At 36.0% G+C, this 21,083-nt stretch overlaps 1 protein-coding gene across 2 annotated transcripts in view; it reads left to right on the top strand.

The window, feature by feature from the left end:
• Positions 1–3,473, top strand: part of RRAGB (Ras-related GTP binding B) — a 36,479-nt gene extending 33,006 nt beyond the window's left edge. For both annotated transcript variants that reach the window (XM_008593903.1, XM_008593902.1), the window contains 3 exons: positions 604–695; positions 1,944–2,059; positions 2,945–3,473. In XM_008593903.1, the coding sequence (XP_008592125.1) occupies positions 604–695; positions 1,944–2,059; positions 2,945–3,042 (306 nt within the window). In that variant the 3' untranslated portion in view covers positions 3,043–3,473. The remainder of the gene's footprint in view (positions 1–603; positions 696–1,943; positions 2,060–2,944) is intronic.
• Positions 3,474–21,083: the final 17,610 nt, after the last annotated feature.

The following is a 21,083-nucleotide window of genomic DNA, read 5'->3' as shown; positions in this document are numbered from 1 at the left end:
TTTTTTTTTTTTTTTTTTTTTTTTTTTTTTTTTTTTTTTTTTTTTTTTTTTTTTTTTTTTTTTTTTTTTTTTTTTTTTTTTTTTTTTTTTTTAGTTTGGTGTTCGTTTGTTTTTCGTGGCTGGCTAGTATAGGGATCCTAACCCTTCACCTTGGTGTTATAACACTGTGCTCTAACTGAGCGAGTCTTCATTAAAAATAAGTACATTAAGCATACCTCAAGAACAGCTAGGAGTTTTTATTTTCCTTTTTGACTTGTATTTTTGTCTAAATCAAAAATCATCCTATGAAATATTGAACTAAGATAAACATTTAATGATTACAGGAAGTGAGAAAGAGCAGCAGTGAACCAAAATAGATTATACTTAAATGATCTAATAAAATTATAACCAAATGGCGCACCGGGTAGGTCATCCAAGTGGATATTGAAATCACAAAGAATGTTGACAGAATATGGGAGAGAGGAGAAGAGACAATAAGCCATGTGCCAAGTCTACCCTGAAAACCAGAGTGACCAAGAGATTGATAGATGTCTGCTTTGAGGAGTAACAGAGAGTGATATGACTATTTCATATGGATTCAAAGGACAATGTTCTTTTTCATAGGTAATTTCTCACTATCAGTGTAAAGAGCAGCGTGATGCCCATAGATTTGAGAAAATCAGCAACATTATTAAGCAGTTCAAGCTAAGCTGCAGGTAAGCGATCTTGTAGACATGGTCTATGTATCTTTGGAAAAAAATTGTTGTTTTTGAGATGTTCAAATAACTACAGTTGACTGCACTTCTATATTCACAATAGTTCCTAAATCTAAAAGAAAGCTAAACTTTAAGGAAGCCTGTAATTGACTGAAGGTCAATTGTCCTTTAATACAAACTCAACTGGTACAGAAGAAGACTATGAAAAATATCTAAGAAGAGTACCCTTTTGAAGTGTGTGATACTATTTGAGAAGAAATAAACAGACAATATCCAAGAGAGTTTTGAAAAAGAAGGAAGAAGAATTTTCCCTATTAAATACCAAAATTTACTATAACATACAGTGATTAAAATGGTGAGGTAGTGATTCAGAAATGGTACAAAATAGAGTCTAGAAATGTATAATCATGTTGTGTCAGCTTTGACTAAATAAAATTTGAATCTTAGCATTGCGAATATAGGAAGAAGGGATGGATGAACATCATAATTTAGTAAAGATTTAATAACTGAAATTCTTAGTAAAATTTTTTGTTTGTTTTTTGTTTTTGTGACCGGTAAGGGGATCGGAACCCCTGGCTTGGTGTCATCCACACCACGCACAGCCAGTGAGCGTACCGGCCATCCCTATATAGGATCCGAACCTGCAGCCTTGGCGCTCCCAGCGCCGCTGCGCTCCCAGCGCCGCACTCTCCCGAGTGAGCCACGGGTTCGGCCCTCTTAGTAAAATTTTGATGCCCAGACAATAGGTATAAAATTGCTCCCTTTATACTTTAGCTCGCTTTGAGAGTTTCTGGAATGTTTTTGCTAACATTTTAAAGAAGAATGACAAGCAAATATAGTTACCTTGTTTGTTTTCAAAGAAATGGGATCATTTCTTGAATTTAAATGTAACACTGAAAAGATATAGGTATTAATCTCAATGATAGTGAAATTTCAACTTAAAATGCTTCCTGAATATTGGGGAAGTCTTTTGTAACATGATTTTTGACATGGATCTAGGTCTAAGCCCATTTTCATTTCACAGTCAATATTAAGTCCTAACCCACTTTCTATCCCAGTCACTTTCCAAAGCATGTTAAATTCAATCATAGAGTTTCCTTGAAAAACAAAACAGGGTTAATAATCAACTGTCTTGACAAAGTGGTGAATTGAGGTATAACGGTATAAAAATGTTTAACGTAAAAGTAAGAACTCCTTATATTGTTGTTATTTTATGATCTTTTACCAATTTTCTCCTTTATCCTATAGCAAGCTGGCTGCCTCTTTCCAGAGTATGGAAGTCAGGAACTCTAACTTTGCTGCTTTCATTGACATCTTTACATCCAACACTTATGTGATGGTCGTGATGTCTGATCCATCCATTCGTAAGTTTAAACTTAGCTGACATAAGTTCAAGCCACATATTCTTTAAACAGTTGCCCTAGAGGTAATACTTTATTAGATACTTAAAAACTATTTTGTGGCGAGGTTGGTTATACGACAGTGTGAAGGTACTTAATCCCACTGAACTGTACACTTAAAAATGGTTAAAGTGATAAATTTTATGTTGTGTATATTTACCACAATAAAAAATCTATTTTAATACTAGTTGTACATAGTTTTTTATTTACTAGACTTATATTTTTAAGCTTAAAAATAATTTAGCCTCTAAGGTATGACGTTTTTCTTCATGGGTACTTCAGAAAGCAAGTCACTAAATCCAGGAATTTTAAAGAAAAGAGAACCCAAATCCATGATTCGTTCTCCATATGGTATAGATTTTTAAAGGACTAGTTGATCTAAGCTGAAATATTTTATATGTCATTGCATATTCTTTTGTACCATATTCTCATATTTTTATTATGGGCATGAAGGGAGATGTTTGGTGCTTTCGTACCATTGAAATAAATGTTCTTGCAATATTTCTAGGATCTTCCCAGAGTTTAAATTATCTTTCATTCACTGGTTTTTCCTACTTTAGGTTAATATTAAAATATAACATAAGATAATGAGTTTTATGCTATGAGCTCCAAACCAAAAGATTTTGGAAATTTATTTTGGAAATTTTGTGTTTAGAATATTAACAAATCTTCTGCTTATTCAGAAAAATTAAACCTTAGTGACCTGGGACCTCCTGTTCCTATATGTTCTCTCTGCCATACATACATTGAAGGATTTGGCTTTCTTTGGTTTATTTGTTTTTACTAGTCAGACATTCCTTTGGCTGTCCTTACTTATACTGTTGGGTATCTTCCCACCTCTACCCTCAGCTTCCGCAGCTACTCTGATCAACATCCGCAATGCCAGGAAACACTTTGAAAAGCTGGAAAGAGTGGATGGACCAAAGCAGTGTCTTCTCATGCGCTAAACATTGCCGAATATTGTTTCACACAAAAAATTGAAAGACTGTTTCGTAATTAATCTTAGTGTTGTATTCATATATGTAAGCTCTGAAATATGATGCTTATCGCTTCTGTATTTCTTCTTTACTCTCCAGTCTTAATGTCTAACCTTGAATGCTATTTACTCAAATAGCCAGTGAGGAGTTAGAAGATGAGCTGTCCATGAAGTTGGTATTACATAAAAGTAGATGATATGTAAGTGTTCTGATAATAAAGTTCTAATAGTAAGTATTCTGATAACCTGGTTCCAATAGTTGTGTATGCCAAAGCCTTTCTTGGCATTAGCTTGTGTTCCTTATCAGATAGTAATCTAAATGTTTGGAGTATTACTGTTTCCTCAGCATGTGTTTAAAATATTCCTTAACTTTAATTGTAAATAAACTTTTGCTGTTAAGGATTTCAGTGTCTGTTTTTCTTTTGCTTATTTTTTCAATTTTACCCTAAGAAAGAGCAAAGGAATTTCACAGTTATCCTAAATGAAGGGGAACTGCTGGTTGGGAAAGAGTACATAATAAAGGTGGATGGGAAGAATGGAGCCAGATTATAGCTTTAAAGCTAGGCAGAAGACTTTAGATATATGATATCTAAATGTCATAGAAAATAGGAAAACATTGTAGGCTTTTGAGCCAGGGAATTATGTGAAAGCAATTTTGACAGAAAATTAATCTAGACTGTATGAACTAACTAATGGCAGTTGAGGAAGCTCTGGTAGTAATTCAGGCCTAGAGCATGTTGAAAGTCTGTTCCAGGATGCAACTGGAGAAGGAATTAATACAAAGTAGAGGGAAAATAGGATTTATGAGATGAAAGTCTTTCTTTGAGGTCCAGGAGTAGTTAATTTTATATACTCCATAACACCTAAAGTTATGTACCTTCATTATTCTAGTCAAGTAGTGTTAAAACCTTTTTCAAGCTGGAAGTTATATTTAATTTTATCCCTTTAGAGAAAAATGAAGCACTGTGAACTGAGAGAAATGGAATTTAACAAGACTAACTAGAATTACTTAAAGCCCTAACCTTTTCACTTTCTAGTGACAGGAAAACAGAACACAAACACATTTAGGGAATCTACAGTACAGTAGACTCATCTCATTTTTCCTGTCTGCATGTCATGAAGAAACTTCTTCTAGATCAGTAGTCTTTCACCTTTCCCCATCATAGTGTATTATCTCCAGTTGAGGGATAAGTAGAGTTTTCATTGAGCAGCAAAGAACATGTTCTTGAGGTAGCCTACATTATGTAGACTTAAAATCTCATGTCTTAGAATAACTTCATGGAACTAATTATATCAACAGCTGTATTAATCTTCTGCAGAAGGGGTTTTAAGTAGGTGTTCCAGATTATTTATCTTATCAGTATCTAGGAAAATGAAAAGAGCAAATGAACAAGGGTCTGTTCTGTGACTGATATGAGTCGTGCCTTGGCATATTTTCATTATCTTTAATATCTGGAGTGGGGTTTAGAAGGATCTACTCAAAAGTGGTTTTTTAAGGTGGATAGGTAAATACAGATATTGATACTGATGGAGACATTAAATTAGATGAGCACAGAAAAATCATAAAGTGATATTCATATTTGCCCTTGGTTCAATCCTTGCTCAGATTCTAGTTATAACTTGGACTTGGGGGATGTATTGAAAGAATTAAATGTGAGAAAAATAAGGTTATAATTTGACTTAATCCTTCTTATGGTGATGGCCAGCTAGCTTTCTTTGTCACTGTAGACAAAAAAAGTTTTGAGGTATGTATTTGTCCGAAGATGGAGCCACTTAGAAACTGAAGTGTAAATGCAGGTGCACAGTGAAAGCATGCATACAGAAACAGACGGAGAGAAGAAATCAAAATTAGAGATGTGAAAATTATGGGATTAGTGACATAATGAGATGATGCTATTTATAGTCCATGTTAGCTATGACAATAGGATAGGGCAATGGATCTAAAATTTGAGCATGTATCAGAATCACTTGGAGGGGGATTATTAAAACACAGATTGCTGCCCCCCACCCCCACCCCAAGCGTTTCGATTCAGTAGGTCTGGGGTGGAGCCCGTGAATCTGGATTTCCAGCAAATTCTTGGGTGATGCTGGTGCTGATGGTATAGGGAAAGAAGGAGGAAATGTAGATGAGGGAGCAGGTATGGGAAAACGTGCTTACCAGTTAGCAATAATAAGTTGAAGGCATTATACCAAGTAAGATATGTATGTTTTAGATCACTGATTCTCAAAATTATCTAAAAGTTTGAGAAGCAGTGATTTAGACAAAAGCAATGACTGGGAAGCTTCTATTTTATAAATAATGTGTTGCAAATGGAAACCATTGCAGGCATAAGGAGAGTGTGGGTATCATTTGTATAGGGACCTAGCTTTTTCCAGTTTCAACTAGCTTTATTTACTAACTCATGAAAAGTTAGGTGGGTGGCCAAATGAAAACAGTGCTACCTTTAGTTGAGTACTTATCTTTTAAATACCGTAATTGGATTTCCCACCCTCTTAACACTGTTAAATGGTGATCAGGTTTCCAACATATGAACTTTTAGAGGACACTTTCAACACATAGCATACAGCCTTCCTGAATTTAAAGGCCTACTCAGGTAGAGTGTGTGAGGTGCATCCGGGTGTGGTACCTGGCTGTGAGACTACCACTGTGTTGGCTACTATGACAATAGTAAAGCAAACGCTTGTGAACCTATTTTACTCCAGTCTTCACTGAGCCTTTGCAACGTGGAATAGGAAATTTTACCAAAGAAGGCAGTGTAGAGTCAACATGAAGACAAAACAAACAAAACACCCTCTAGCTTGAAGGATTTAGGTCAAAGCTAAGCAGTTTTTCAATATTTGGGGGTTTTCCCCCTGAACTGGGCTACTGTGATCAGTTACAGTCTCTACTTCTCTGAGGCCCTTTAAAAATAGCAGGGAGAGTGGGGAGAAAGTGCTTTTTCTTTTTTAGGTCTCCCATAACAATGCTTTGCAAAGGCTAGCTTATGATTTCCCACCCAAACTCCTAACTCTTCCTTTTAAAGCAAAAAGATGATCAGAAGCCTCCTGTAACCCTCACTAATGAAATTGCTGTCTCCATTAAATGTAGTAAAAAATGTTTTTTCAGCACCCACTGTGTTTCAGACACTGTTTTCAGACCCCAGGATATAGGAGTAAATGAACATAGCCCTGTGTTCATGGAGCTTATATTATTTTAAGGGGAGACAGATAATTAAATAAATTATTAAATAAACCAATTAAATAAACACCCTATATTAGGAGAAACACATGCTATGAAAAAAAAACAGTGGTGGGGGAAGGAATAGGGGTAAGCAGAAAAATGGCCTCCCAATAGATGTCTACATCCTAATTCCTGGAACCTGTGTATATGTTATGTTGCATGGGAAAGGGGGATTAAGATTGCAGATGGAATTAAGGCTACTAATCAGCTACCTTTAAGATAGGAGACTATCCTGAATTATCCAGTTAGCCCAATGTAATCACAGGGGTCCTTTAAATCTAGAAGAGGGAGGCAGGAAAGTTGGTGTCAGAGTGGCTGACTCTCTGTGAGAAAGACTCAATTTGCTTTTGCTGACTTTGAAGATGGAGGCAGGGGGCCACAAGCCAAGAAATGTGAGCAGCCACTAGAAGCTGGAAAAGGCAAGGAAATGGATTTTCTCCTAAAGCCTCAAAAAAGACTGGGATTTTAGCCCAGTGAAACCCATATCAGACTTCTGACCTACAGAACTGTAAGATAATAGCTTTGTATTGTTTTAAGCCACTAAGTTTCTGGTAATTTGTTAGAGCAACAATAGGAAACTATATTAGGGTTCTCCAGAGAAACAGAACCAATAGCGGTGTGTGTGTGTGTGTGTGTGTGTGTGTGTGTGTGTGTGTGTGTGTAAAGATTTATAAGGAATTGGCTTACATAATTATGAAAGCTGAGAAGTCCCAAGAACTGTAATTGGCAAGCTGGATACTCAAGAATGCTGATGGTGTAGTTCTAGTCTGAGTCCAAAGGCCAGAGAACCAGGAGAACTGATGGTGTAAGTTCCAGTCCAAAAGCTGGCAGGCTAGAGACCCAAGAAGAGCTGATTTTTCAGTTCAAGTCTGAAGGCAGGAAAAGACTGGTGTTGCAGCTCAAGGCAGGCAGGAGGAGTTCCCTCCTATAAATTGGACGGTCAGCCTTTTTGTTCTATTCATGCTTTCAGCTGATTAGATGAGGACCACCAACATTAGGGAGGGCAATCTGTTGTACTGAGTCTACTGATTAAAAATGTTATTTTCACTCAAAAACACCCTCACAGACACACCGAAAATAATGTTTGACCAAATATCTGGGCACCCCATGCTCCAGTCAAGTTGATACATAAAATTAACCATCACAGAAACTAGTACCAGGATGTATTTAGTTAGGGAGATCAGAGAGTGTCTCTATTATGGGATGACATTGGAGCAAAGACGTGAATAAAATGAGAGAGTGAGCCTCATGTATACCTGAGAAGAAAGCACTCCAGGCAGAAGGGACAGCAAGTACAGAGTACTTGAGGTGGGAGAGTTGTTGAAATATTAGAGCAGCAGCAAGGCCAATGTGGTTGGGCTGGAGCCAAGAGTGGTGAGAAAAATAGGAGGTGAGTTGAAGGGATGAGGTAAAGAGAGGGTTGGACAGAAGACTACGTAGGGCCCTTTAAACCATTGTAAGAATGTTGGTGTTTACTCTCAGTAAGATGGGAAAACCACTAGAGTTTTGAGCAGAGGTCTGTTGTGATCAGACTTACTTTTTTAAAAAAATCACTGCTAGAAAATAGACTATTTGGAGATAAGAGTAAAAGCAGAGAAACCAGTGACCAAGCTGTTATAGTAATGAGATATGATGGTGGCTTGGGCCAGAATGGTTGCAGTGGAAGTGACAAGAAGTGACAGGATTCTGGCTAAGTTATTAAGGGCCAACAAGATTTCTTAATGAAGAGTGTAAGAGAAAGGAATCAGATAAAACCAACATTTTGACCTTGAACAACTGAGTTAGTTGCCTGAGGCTGTGAGTGCTGAGGGAGAACTTGGCCTGAGGAAGAAAACAAGAGTTGGGAGTTTTGCACATGGTAAGCTTGAGATATTTATAGGATACGAATTGCTGAATACTCAGATATGAGTTTTAAACTCAGAGGAGAGGTTGAGCTAGAGATTCAAATTTAGTCTTGACATTGGATGAGATCAACTAAAGAGTGAGTGTAGATAGAGAAAATTATTAGGTAGTTATTTAAAATTTATAAAGAATGCTAGCCATTGCAGGGAGGAAAGGGCTTGCCACAAGTGTTATCATAGAATAGATGGATGAAATTGTGGAACCTCAGACTATTGTAAGGAAGACACATTCTCATTTCTCTGAAAATGTGAGAGGTTGAATTGAATAACTGTATAAGCTTAATTTCAGCTCCATACAAGTCCTTAATTTTGATTGACCAAATGCCTACAATAATAATAGCAGCTAATATTTACTGATCTGTTAATATGTGCCAGACACAGGATCTAAATGTATTTATAAATATTAACTTACTTAACTGTCACAGCAGCCCTATGAAGTGTATGTTTTTATCTCCATTTTTCACGAAGGAACTGAGTAATTTGCACAATAATAAAAAAAATCCCTCCAAACTTACAACTCTGTCTTGTAAATGCAGAGTGTTTTATAGTTTTCAAATTAATTTTTCACATGTTATCTTTTTTGTTCTTCCCAACAATCTTGTGAAATGGATAGGGAAGGTGCTAGCATAGTTTTATAGATAAGGCAAATAAGGATCAAAGAGGCTGTGATTTATTTAAGTCCACAAAACTAGTGAAGGGTATAGTTGGGACTCAAACCCAGTTCTGATTTCAAGACAATCTCACCTATGCCTGCCATGCAAACTTGCTCTAAGGTGGCGCTATTCAATATGTAGAACTCTTTCTGATGACAGAAATTTTCTACATCTGTGCTGTTCAATATGGTAGCTACTCAGCACATGTGGCTTGCTTGAAGTGTATGTGGCTTACTTGAAATGTGGCTAGTGAAACTAAGCAACTGGATTTTTTAATTTAACTTAAATTAAATTTAAATGTATATAGTCATATGTGAGTAGTGTGTACCATATTGGACAGTACGACTTGAGAATATGAATAAATCTTTAACAAAGGAAGATTATAGGAAAATGTTACTACAGAATTCCTCATCTCTTTATTTCATGAATAGACTCTGGAAAATTTTTTCCAACTATTTCAAAAACAATTAATCTTATACTATTTCAAAATATAGAAAAGGATGCTATACAGTTCAGCTAGATGAGACAAATAAGGTCTTGATCCTAAAACCCAAGAATAACTTCATTACAAATGAAAAGTTCAGGCTGATCATAACCCGTGAACATCAGCCATTCTAAATAGAGTCTTGGCAAACGACACATTGAAAGTATTCCACATAATCATCAAGTAAAAATTTCAGCTTGAAATTGTTACAACAGGGTGGTTACTTGAATATGTAAAATAAACTTAGCTATATGGGAAAAATTGAACATCAAAAATGACAAAGTATGACAAAAAAGTTAGAGCAGGTAAACAATCTAAATAATTGTCTAAGTTTCATATTCAAATTTTACTTGCCAGTTTACAAATTCAACAAATTCTTACTCCAGCCCCCCCTATAGTTATGATAGGCGGCCTACAAGCATTTGTTTAATCCTCTCCCCTTAAGTGTAGACTGGATCTAGTGACTCTCTTCTAACAAATTGAATTTGGCAAAAATGATGAGATGTCATTTCTGAGATTAGGTTACAAAAAGAGTCTGGCTTCAGTCTTACTCTTCTCTTGCATGTTTACCCTGAAGGACTGAAAAAGGTCTCTGGCCAACAGCCAGCAAGAAATTGAGGTTCTCAGCCTATAGCTACTGAAGTTGTTGAATTCTTTCCACAACCATATGAGTGAGCTTCAAAGCAGATCCTCCCTCAGTATAGCCTTCAGATGACAGTACAGTCCCAGCCAACGCCTTGATTGCTAGCTTATGAGACCTTGACTCAGAGACACTCAACTAAGCCTTGTCTAGTTTCTTGACTTGCAGAAACTGTGAAATGATAAATGTTTACAGCTTTAGGCCATTAAGTTGTAGTGTAATTTGTTACACAGTAATAATAGCTAATATGCTAGAGAAATCAAAGATGCATTGGATTTGTCTCTGCCCTATTAGGGAGCTTCCTCTCTAGTGGGGGAGAATTCATGAGGCAATATACAAAGTAGATCATTATGTAGAAAACAGAGGCACTTCCTATCTAACCGTCAAAATGCATTTTAATGTACCATTATGCACCTTTCTAACTACAAAAAAAAAAAAAAAATGATAGGGCTGCTGCAGACTTGCATATTGCTGAAAGACCCAAATTGGTTGTTTCTGATAAGTGATCTGGCAAAAGTTATGTTACAAAGTGTTTTCAACCTTTTGATGTAGTGATGATATCTTTTGGAGAGATACCCTAAGAAGATACCCAAAGCATATTTGGGGGTGGAGGGATAATTTTTTAAAGATGATTAATGCTACACTGAAAATAATAGCAAACAGTAGGAACATTTCAAATACCCAAAACATGATTAAAGATGTACATCTGGCAACTTAGTGGAATACAGTAGAGTATCATAAGGTCCAGAATTAAGTTTGGCTGCAGGTAACAGAAAAATCCAAAATAGGAATAGCTTAAACAAGACTACTTCTTCTCACATAAAAGAAGTTTGTAGGTAGACCCTCTAAGACTTGGCTCTAGTAATCAGGGACTCAGGCTCCTTCTATCTTGTTGCTTTTTTATTCTTAAAATGTCATCTCATGGTTCAAGATGGCTATGTAAGCTCCAGCCATAACATCAGCATTCCAGGCAGCAGAATGTTTTAGGAGACTTCCTGACAGTCACACACAACACTTCTGTTCATATCTCATTGGCCAGAATCTGGTCATGTGTCCATATCTAGAATAAAGGGAGATTGAAAAATATCATCTCCTAGGTACACTGCCTCCCAAAATAAAATAATGCTTTGTCACTAAGGAGCAAGGGGAGAATGGATGTTGGAGTAGGAAAATAGTCAATTTTGCTACAACCTGCTACTTACAAGTCTATGGACTGAGTTGATAAATGGAGCTATGCATAGTTGACTCTTGGCATTTATAAGGTGTATCTTCAGAGATCTGAAAAGTCCTAAATCTGTAAAAGTGAAAATGTTTATTTAAGTGCCTGGCTTTTTCTGGAATCATATTTCTGTCAAGTCACATACTTCCTGTGCTTAGTCTCTCAACATACATTAATCCCTTTTCAATTTCATTAAGTTTCCTCGATTACTACTTTTCATGAAGAATTTTTTTTCTCACTTAATAAGAGTGCTGCCTATATAACAATGTGTAGAGATGAAAAATAAGTGGGAGTGCTGGGGTTTTCTTTAGTGGGTGGGTGACTTGCTCTTGTATAATTCAAGTTTGTACCTGAGCAAAATGACTAATTACTAAGTCTTAGGCTTTTGGGGTTTCTTATCAAAAGTTGAAACATACTGATTACGCCTACATGTATGTATACACTGATAAGGATCAAAAGCTAATTTGAAGAATTGTAAAAAAAAGCATAATATTCATTAAGTTGTTTATTTTCTATAAAATTACCGATAGTTATTAAAAATTACAGGTATGTTTTGGGGCACAAAGGACCAGATATTTCTTTGCCATCTGTATTGCAACTGAGTGGATGTGGCTTTGGCTTGGGAGAGGAGAGTGTGGAGCATAGAGAATAAGAACATTGCTGCTGCTCTCATGTGCTTCTATGTAGGGCTACAACATACAGAATTAAGACGGGGCTTATTAACAGACATGGTGACTCTTCCTTCGCTATCACAAAGCATTATGTGGCTGCAAATTAAAAGGCTTGCTCAAAAGGGCCACATGGGTCATACTAAGGTATTTGGATTGGTACATGATTCAGGCTAGGTTAGAGTTGGCAGTACTTTAGGATAAGGCAAACCATCTCCAGCAAAGTATTATCTTATAGGAAATAAACAATAGAGTCTATGTGGTTGACTGGCCCACACTGGTCTCTTAAAAATCTCACATAAAGAGAGAGACCTGGACCTCTGTCTTTTACTTTGAATAATATCTCCTACACTCATTCTGCTTGTGGCGGTGCTTGACACGGTGCTCACTGCAGCTGCCTCACCATGACCTAGAGAAGCTGGTTGGGGACATATCAGAGAAAGGGGCCAGTGATTTTTTGTGGCTATTGCAGTGATGTACCAGAGTGGGTCAATGCCATATGACTTACTTTTCAGGAGATGCTATACCACTCCTTCTGGAAAGCATCTTCAAACATTTTGAGTTACAGATGGGACAAAATAGATCAAAGAAAATAGGCATTACAGGAAAGTGACTACCCATACGCATATGTGCCATGAGGCCTTTGATAAAGGTCTTATTTCTTTTTGATTAATAGACTTTTTTACAGCAGTTTTAGGTTTACAGAAAAATGAGCAGAAAGTAGAGAGAGTTCCTATATATCCCTGTACCCCCTCTGGTTTACTTTATTATTAACATCTTGCATTAGTGTGGTACATTTGTTACAATTGATGAGCCTATATTGATACATTATTATTTTCTAAAGTCCACAGTTTACCTTAGGGTTTACTCTTTGAGTTGTACATTCTATGAGCTTTGAAAAATATGTAATGATATGTATCTACCATTACAGTACCATACAGAGTAGTTTCACTGCTCTAAAAATCCCCTGTGCTCCATCTATTCACCCCTCTCTTTTTCCCTCCCATCCTATTCCCTGGCAACCACTGTTGTTTTTACTGTCTCCATAGTTTTGCCTTTTGTAGAATGTCATATAGTTGGAATCATACAGTAGAATAAAGCTTCTTTGTCGTGGGCCTAGACAGAGAGAAACTTACCTCTGACACAGAGAAGATTACCTCTGCATAGTCTTCAATTTAAAACAAGGTTTCAACCTTTTCCTCCTTGGAGCACCTGTCTAAATCCTTTTATCTTTGGTGGAAAACCCCTCCCTATATTTCACATACTTCCCCAAGTAACTTTTTCTCTTCCCTTTTCACAGCCAAATTTTGTTATTCTGTTTCCTCAACTCCCATTCACTCCTACTCCAACCTAGCTTTTGTCCTCTCCGTCCCACCAAAACAGCTCCTGTTAAGATCACCAATTCCATCCATGTCCAGTGGACACTTTTCAGTATTCATCTTTCTTGACTATTAAAACAATATATGTCAGTCTTGACCACTCCTTTTTGGAACACTCTCTTCCGTTATCTCTCCTGATAGCATAATTGTCCCCACCTCTTTGGCTGCTCTTCTCAGTATCTTTTGCAAAAAAAGAAAGGACCACTTTTCTTCCCATTCTATACTATCTACCTAGACAAGTTTAAATGCTTCAAATTCTATTATGTACCAAGCCTATCAGCTGCCTACACGATCTCTGCAACTACCTATATAATATGTGCAAATGCTTACATGATATCTCCATTAGGATTATCTTCAAGGCACCTCAAAATTACCAAGTCTGAAAACAAGCCCACGATCATCCCTTAAAATCTTAATATCAAAAGATCATACAGGTTTACATATTTGCTCATATCGATTTACCATTATGGATCAGAATTTGGAGGGTGCCTTATTAAATGTTTTAAACCTTTGTGCAATGCTGGGGTAAGAGATGGGGGATGCAATGTCGATGAGGTGTATTATGCATGATTTACATTGATTTTCCTACCAGTTTGATAGGATAGGGTGTGGGAGCATATGCTCAGACTGATGCTTATTATGATTAAAAAAATTAAGAGATATGACATTTCTGACATATCTAACTTTATGGAATAAGATTCATGCATGTTACATAATTATACATTCATTAGTATGATTATTGGATTAAAATCTGTCTTTTGCAGTTGTCTGTATGCTCCATAAGTGCAGAAATTAAGCCTGTTTCACTTATTGTATCTTTTGTACTATCACAGTGCTGGCAAGTAATAGGCTCTCAATAAATATTTATTACACAAATGAATGATTGGTATGTATCTTCTGCTGTGTATGATTCTATGCACTCAAGCCTAGTCTGATTTACTCTTATTCTTTACCCAAACATATATGCCTCCATGACTTGAAGAAGTACAATTAGGAAAACCTGGCCTGAGGATGAGTAATACCAGGCATATTTTCAGATTATTTGTGAGGCATGGGAGATATGGGTAGAAACTGTTCTTTCAGAAGAGCCATTTGTTGTTTGTTGCCTCATTTCCTTTTTCTTATGCAGTTTGTCACTCTCAGTTTTGATTCTTCCCTGGCCCTTATGCTCTATCAGATAGCCAGCTTCAAAAACTAATGTTTGTTCAGAATCAGAACACAAAACATGACAGATAGGAGTTTTCAAGGCAGGGCCCTGAAAATGTATAAACATTTTGAGTATGTGTTGTTTGGAGGGTTACCAAAAGCAAGGATTACATGGTGTAGTCGTGTATAATTCAGCAAAGTGAGTAGAAGAACGGGAGGCATTTAAGAAGTACAGGAGGAAGGCAGAGAATAGTTGGAATCAGCTATTGTAACAGCATCAGGAAGGGGATGGGGCCAGGAGATAGGTTGTGATGGACTGACTGACTGTGTTTTCTGCAGTAGGCCATGACTTACTCTAAAAAAATCACCAGAATTTTTCTGTGATTGACATTACCTAGCATTTCAAGGCTTCCAACTTATCTTTAAGACCAGTTACCTGTTGTTCTAGGTCTGGGCATTCTTTTGGTTCTGTGCTCTCCTGTGCTACCTGTGCTTCCCCTTACAGAAGGAGGTGCTTATGATCCAAGCTCTCAGAGGTTGTGCAGTCCTGGGCCTTCTGACCAAGTGCTTTGTGCTTCCACTGAGGATTACCCTTTAAGCCCTTTCTAAGTAGCAAGAATGAAGAAATCTTGTGGCCATCCAAGGGACAATTAAATACTACCTGAGATCCTAAGGAAATGAGGCATTTCTATGTCAGTTCCCAAGCTCATTGTGCTACAATGAATTCCAAGGAATCATGGATTCAAATTCCAACTCTGCTATTTACATGCTATGGAATTCTGCCTACATCCTTATTTCTCTCTGCAGCTCGGCAAAACATTTTTCTACAGTATGTGAATATTTTTTTCCGGGTACCTAATGACCATTTTCTACTCTCTTTTAGAGACTTTTCAGTGTGTCTGGTAAGGTAGATAGGTGTCAATATATTTGGCGTATATGTGTGTATCTTCATGTAAGAAGGGTCTATAATCCCTTTAGTAAATGAAAACACACACATTTATGATAACTGTATGATAATTACAGAGTTATTCTAGTATGTTTAGCAATATCTCACAGCAAAGTGTTTTAGAAGACTGTCATGTAATTGACTGAGGAAGTGATTTTCTCTATCCCATTCTCTCTGTCTTGGAACCAGGCACCAGCTTCTTACTACCAAACAGGAAGAGCTGAGAAAGCAGTTACAGTGTAGGCTGGGGGAGTGGTGATCAATCAGGAGAAATGTGGTTGTTATCCCAGACACAAATTCTACTGATTGTTTTATGCATGGAGAATAGTGATCTGCCTATAGCCTCACTGCTCTGGGTAAATAAGATGAAGCTCCTTTATGGATAGTTTGTTGGGTTGCTTGAATGGACTGTGCTGTGTAATCTGAGTAGGGGCTGTGATATGATGAGAAGGAAGAGAAGAAGAACTAATATTTCATAAACAAATATTATGTGATCTCACTGTATCTCCACAATGATCCTATGGGGTAGGGGTCTTAAATATCTCCCATTTCACTCACCCTCCCATCTATGGCCTGGGGCCTCTTTAGCAGGGCTTAGCTATAAATTATTTAAGGGTCACAAAGATTCATTGTGTTTTGTAAGCATGAGTGTACTAATTATTCTGATTTTGTCACCACATATTATACACATGTATTGATATTCAAATATGTATCCCACAAATATATACATAATAAATTGTTTCAATAAAAAAAATCAACAAAAATAAAAAATTAATAAATGAATAAAGAATATGTTTAAAAAGTGAAGGAAACCATGCCTAAAGAACTAAAAAAATATATGAAAACTATGTCTCATCAAAGACAGAATATCAATAGATAGAAATTCTAAAAACAAAACCAAAGAGAGATTCTGCAGTTACAAAGTACAACAAGAGTAATGTAAAATTCACTTAATAGGGCTCGACAGCAGATTTGAGCAGGCAAGAAAAAGTCAGTAACTTGAAGATAGGTCAATTGAGACTATCTAATCTGGTGAATAAAAGAACAAAAGATTTAAGAAAGATGAGCAGAGCTTCAGACATGTGTAGGACATCAAGCATGCCGACTGTATATTGGAAGTCCCAGAAAGAGAGGATAGAGGAAGAATATTTGAAAAATTAATGGCTGAAAAGTTTTCAAATTTGATGAACACTAAACTACACATTCAAGCTCAATGAACTCCAAATAAAATAAACTCTATGAGATCCTTAGCTATGCCCATAATAAACTGTCAAAAGCTGAAGAAAAAGGATCTTGAAAGCAACAAGAGAGAAGGGGAATTATAAGAATAACAACTGAATTCTTATCAGAAACCATGAAGGCTATAATTCAGTGGATGACATTTTCAAGTGCTGAAAGAATAAGACAACCAATCAATAATTGTTTATCCAGCAAAACTACTTCAACTGTGAATGAGAAATTAAGACATTCTCAGATAAATAAAAACTGAGAGAATTCTTCAATAGCAGACCTGCCTTATAAGAAATACTTAGGGGAGTGCTTCAAGCTGAAATATAAGGATACTAGATACACATTCATTTCAAGTGCATATGGAACATTCTGCATAATAGACCATGAGCTATGCCATAAAATAAGCCTCAATACATTTAGAAGGAATGAACTCTTATGAAGTATGTTCTCCAACCACAATGCAGTGAAATTAGAAACCATAACAGAAGGGAATTTGGAAAATTTACAAATATATAGAATAATAAAAAATAGAGCAGAAAGGAATGAAATAAACAACAGAGGAACAATAGGACAAACCAAGAAAATCAAAAGCTTGCTCTTTGAAATGATCAACAAAATTGACAAACATTTAGCTAGACTAAGAAAGAAGTCCAAATTGATACAATCAGAAATGTAAGTGTGGGCATCATTACTACTTACCTTATAGAAATAAAAGAGATTAAAAAAGAATACTATGAACAATTGTATGCCAAATCAGAAAAGCTAGCTGAAATGGAAAAATTATTAGAAGTACACAAACTGTCAAAATTTACTCAAGAAGAAATAGAAAATATGAATAGACTCATAACAAGTAAAGAGAGTGAGTCAGTAACCAAATGCCAACACAGAAAAGCACAGGACCAGATAGCTTCACTGGTGACTTCTACCAAACATTCAAAGAAGAATTAACACCAATCATTCTCAAACTTCCAAAAAATTAGAAGAGGAGGTAATGTACCCAAACACATTTTATGAAGCTGGCATTACCCTGAAATCAACACCAGATAAAGAACCACAAGAAAACTACAGACCAGCAAACTGACTATAGGAGTATATTAAAAAGATTATATGCCATAACCAAGTTTTATTTATTCCAGGAATGTAAGGATGGTTCAGCATGTGAAAATCAATCATTATAATACACCACATTAAAAGAATGAAAGAAAAAAGAACATCTAACCATCTCAATTCATGCAGAAAAAACGTTTGACAAAATTCAAACCCTTTCATGATAAAAACAATCAACAAGCCAGATGAAAGGTAACTTCCTCATCCTGATGAAGAGCATTTATGAAAAGGCCACAGCTAACATTATACTTAGTGGTGAAAAAGTGAATGTTTTCCTTCTAAGATCAGGAGCAAGACAGGATGCCTGCTTTCACCACTTCTACACAACATTTTACTGGAAGTTGTAGGCAAAGCAATTAGGCAATAAAAAAGAAACAACAGGGATCCAAGTTGGGAAGGAAGAAGTAAAATTTTCTCTGTATGCATAGCTTGATATATAATACAAAATTCTAAAGAATCCATGAGAATATTAGAGCTAATTGATTATGTCAGTAAAGTTGCAGGATACAACATCACCACACAAAAAACAGTTGTATTTTTTACAGTAGCAATAACAATCTGAAAAGGAAGTTAAGAGAAGAATTTTAATTACACTATTAGAAAAAAAGAATAAAATACTCAGCAATAAATTTAACCAAGGAGGTTCAAGACTTGTACACTGAAACTAAAAAATGATGCTGAAAGAAATAAGGCCTAAATAAATAGAACAATATCCAGGTTTGTGGATGGGAAGACTTAACATTGTTAAGATGCAGTACTTTCCAAAGCAACCTAAAAAATCAATACAATTCTTATTAAAATCCCAATAGCCTTTTTGAGAAATGAAAAAGCTGATCCTCAAATTCATGTAGAATTGCAAGGGATTCTGAAGAGCCAAAACAATCTTGAAAAACAAGAAAGTTGGAGAACTCACACTTCCTAATTTCAAAACTTATTACAAAGAATCAAAATAGTGTGGGGCATAAAGATGGACAACTAGATCAATGGAATAGAATTGAGAGTTCATAAATAAATCCATATATCTATAGTCAATTGATTTTTGATAAGGGTGCCAAGACCATTCAGTGGGGAAAAAAATAGTCTCTTCAAAAAATGATGGTGGGACAACTGAATATCCACATGCAAAACTATAAAATTGGAGCCTTACCTCACACCATACACAAAATTTACTCAAAATGGATAAGAGACCTAATTATAGTAGCTAAAACTATAAAACTCTTAGAAGAAAACATGCGGGTAAAATCTCATGACCTTGAATTTTTCAATGGTTTCTTAGGTATGACACCCATACCATAGCAACAATAGAAAAAATAGATGAACTGGACTTCATAAGAATTAAAAACTTTTGTGAATGAAAGGACATTAACAAGAAAGTGAAAAGGCAACCCAAAAAGTGGGAGAAAATATTTGGAAATCATATATCTGAAAAGGGTCTTACATATAGCACATATAAAGAACTCTTATGACTCAACAACACAAAGCCAAACACCCAGTTAAAAAATGAGCAATGTCGGGCCGGCCCGGTGGCGCACTGGGGGGTCTTTATTAACAAGACCCCAAAAGCATAGGCAACAAAAGGAAAATAAACAAATGGGATTATATAAAACCAAAAAGCTTCTGCACAGAAAAAGAAACAGTTAACAGAGCAAAAAGATAACCTACAGAATGGGAAATAATATTTGCAAACTATGTATACAACAAGGGATTGATATCCAGAATATACAAGGAACTCAAACAACTTAACAGTAAAAAAACCCATGTAAACCAACTACAAAATGGGCAAAGGATATTCTAAGAGGAAAATATACAAAGGACCAACAGATGCCTGAAAAAAATGCCCAACATCACTAAGCACCAGGAAAACGCAAATTAAAACCACTTTGAGATATCATCTCACCACAATTAGACTGGCCATAATAAAAAAGACAGAGAATAACACGTGCTGGTGAGGATGTGGAGAAAGGGGAACACTTCTGCACAGTTGGTGGGACTGTAAATTAGTGAAGCCAGTATGGCATTTCCTCAAACAACTACAGATAGAACTGCCATACAATCCAGCAATCCAGAAATCCTGCTGCTGGGTGTATACCCAAAAGAATGGAAATCATTATGTTAAAGGGATACCTGTACTCCCATGTTTATTGCAGCTGGAATAAACAATAACTAAGAATTGGAACCAACAATAGCTAAGAATTGGAACCAACCTAAATGTCCATCAATGGATAAGGAAAATGTGGTATATATACTCATTGGAATACTACTCTGCCATAAAAAGGAATGAAATTCTGCCAATTGCAGCAACATGGATGACTCTACCAAAACACTCTTAGAGGTGAAAAATGATTTCAGTAAAGTTGTAGGATACAAAATCAACACTCAAAAATCAGTAGCATTTTAATACTCCAATAACAAACTAACAGGAAAAGAAATCAAGAAAGCAAGCCCATTCACAGTAGCCACCAAAACAAAAACAAAAACAAAAACAAAAAAAAAGAAAGAAAAGAAATACCTAGGAATCAATTTAACCAAGGAGATGAAAGATATCTACAATGAGAACTATAAATCACTGCTGAAAGAAATTAAAGAGGACACAAAAAATGGAAAGATATTCCATGCCCTGGGATTGGAAGAATTAACATTGTGAAAATGTCCATACTACCCAAAGTGATCTACAAGTTCAATGCAATCCTTTTCAAAATACCAATGACATTCTTCACAGAAATAGAAAAAACAATCCTAACTTTCATATGGAACAACAAAATATACCAAATAGCCAAAGCAATCCTGAGAAAAATAATAAATAAATAAATAAATCCGGAGGCATAACACCCCCTGACTTCAAACTATACTACAAAGCTATAGTAACCTAAACAGCATGGCACTGGCATAAAAACAGACACTCAGACCAATGAAACGGAATAGAAAACCCAGAAATTAACCCACATATTCACAGCCAACTGATATTTGACAAAGGCAACAAGAACACATATTGGGGGAAAAACTGCCTCTTCAATAAATAGTGCTGGGAAAACTTAAAGTCCATATGTAGAAAAATGAAACTAGATTCATACCTCTTGCCATATACCAAAATCAACTCGAAGTGGATTAAATACTTAAATACAAGACCCAAAACTATTAAATTCCTAAAAGAAAACATAGGGGAAACACTTCAGGATGTAGGACTGGGCAAATACTTATGAAAAGACCTCAAAAGCACAGGCAACAAAAGAAAAAATATATAAATGGGATTATATCAAACTAAAAAAGCTTTTGCACAGCAACAGAATCAATTAACAGAATAAAAAGACAACCTACAGAATGGGAGAAAGTATCTGTAAGCTATGCATCTGACAAGGGATTAATATCCAGAATATCTAAGAACTTAAACAATTTAATAAGAAGAAAACAAGTAACCCAAT

This window comes from Galeopterus variegatus, unplaced genomic scaffold (assembly GCF_000696425.1).
Source record: "Galeopterus variegatus unplaced genomic scaffold, G_variegatus-3.0.2 Scaffold9842, whole genome shotgun sequence".
In the NCBI taxonomy this organism is placed as follows: Eukaryota; Metazoa; Chordata; class Mammalia; order Dermoptera; family Cynocephalidae; genus Galeopterus; species Galeopterus variegatus.
The sequence above is the reverse complement of the archived record's forward strand: the minus strand, read 5'-3'. Positions and strand labels throughout refer to the sequence as shown.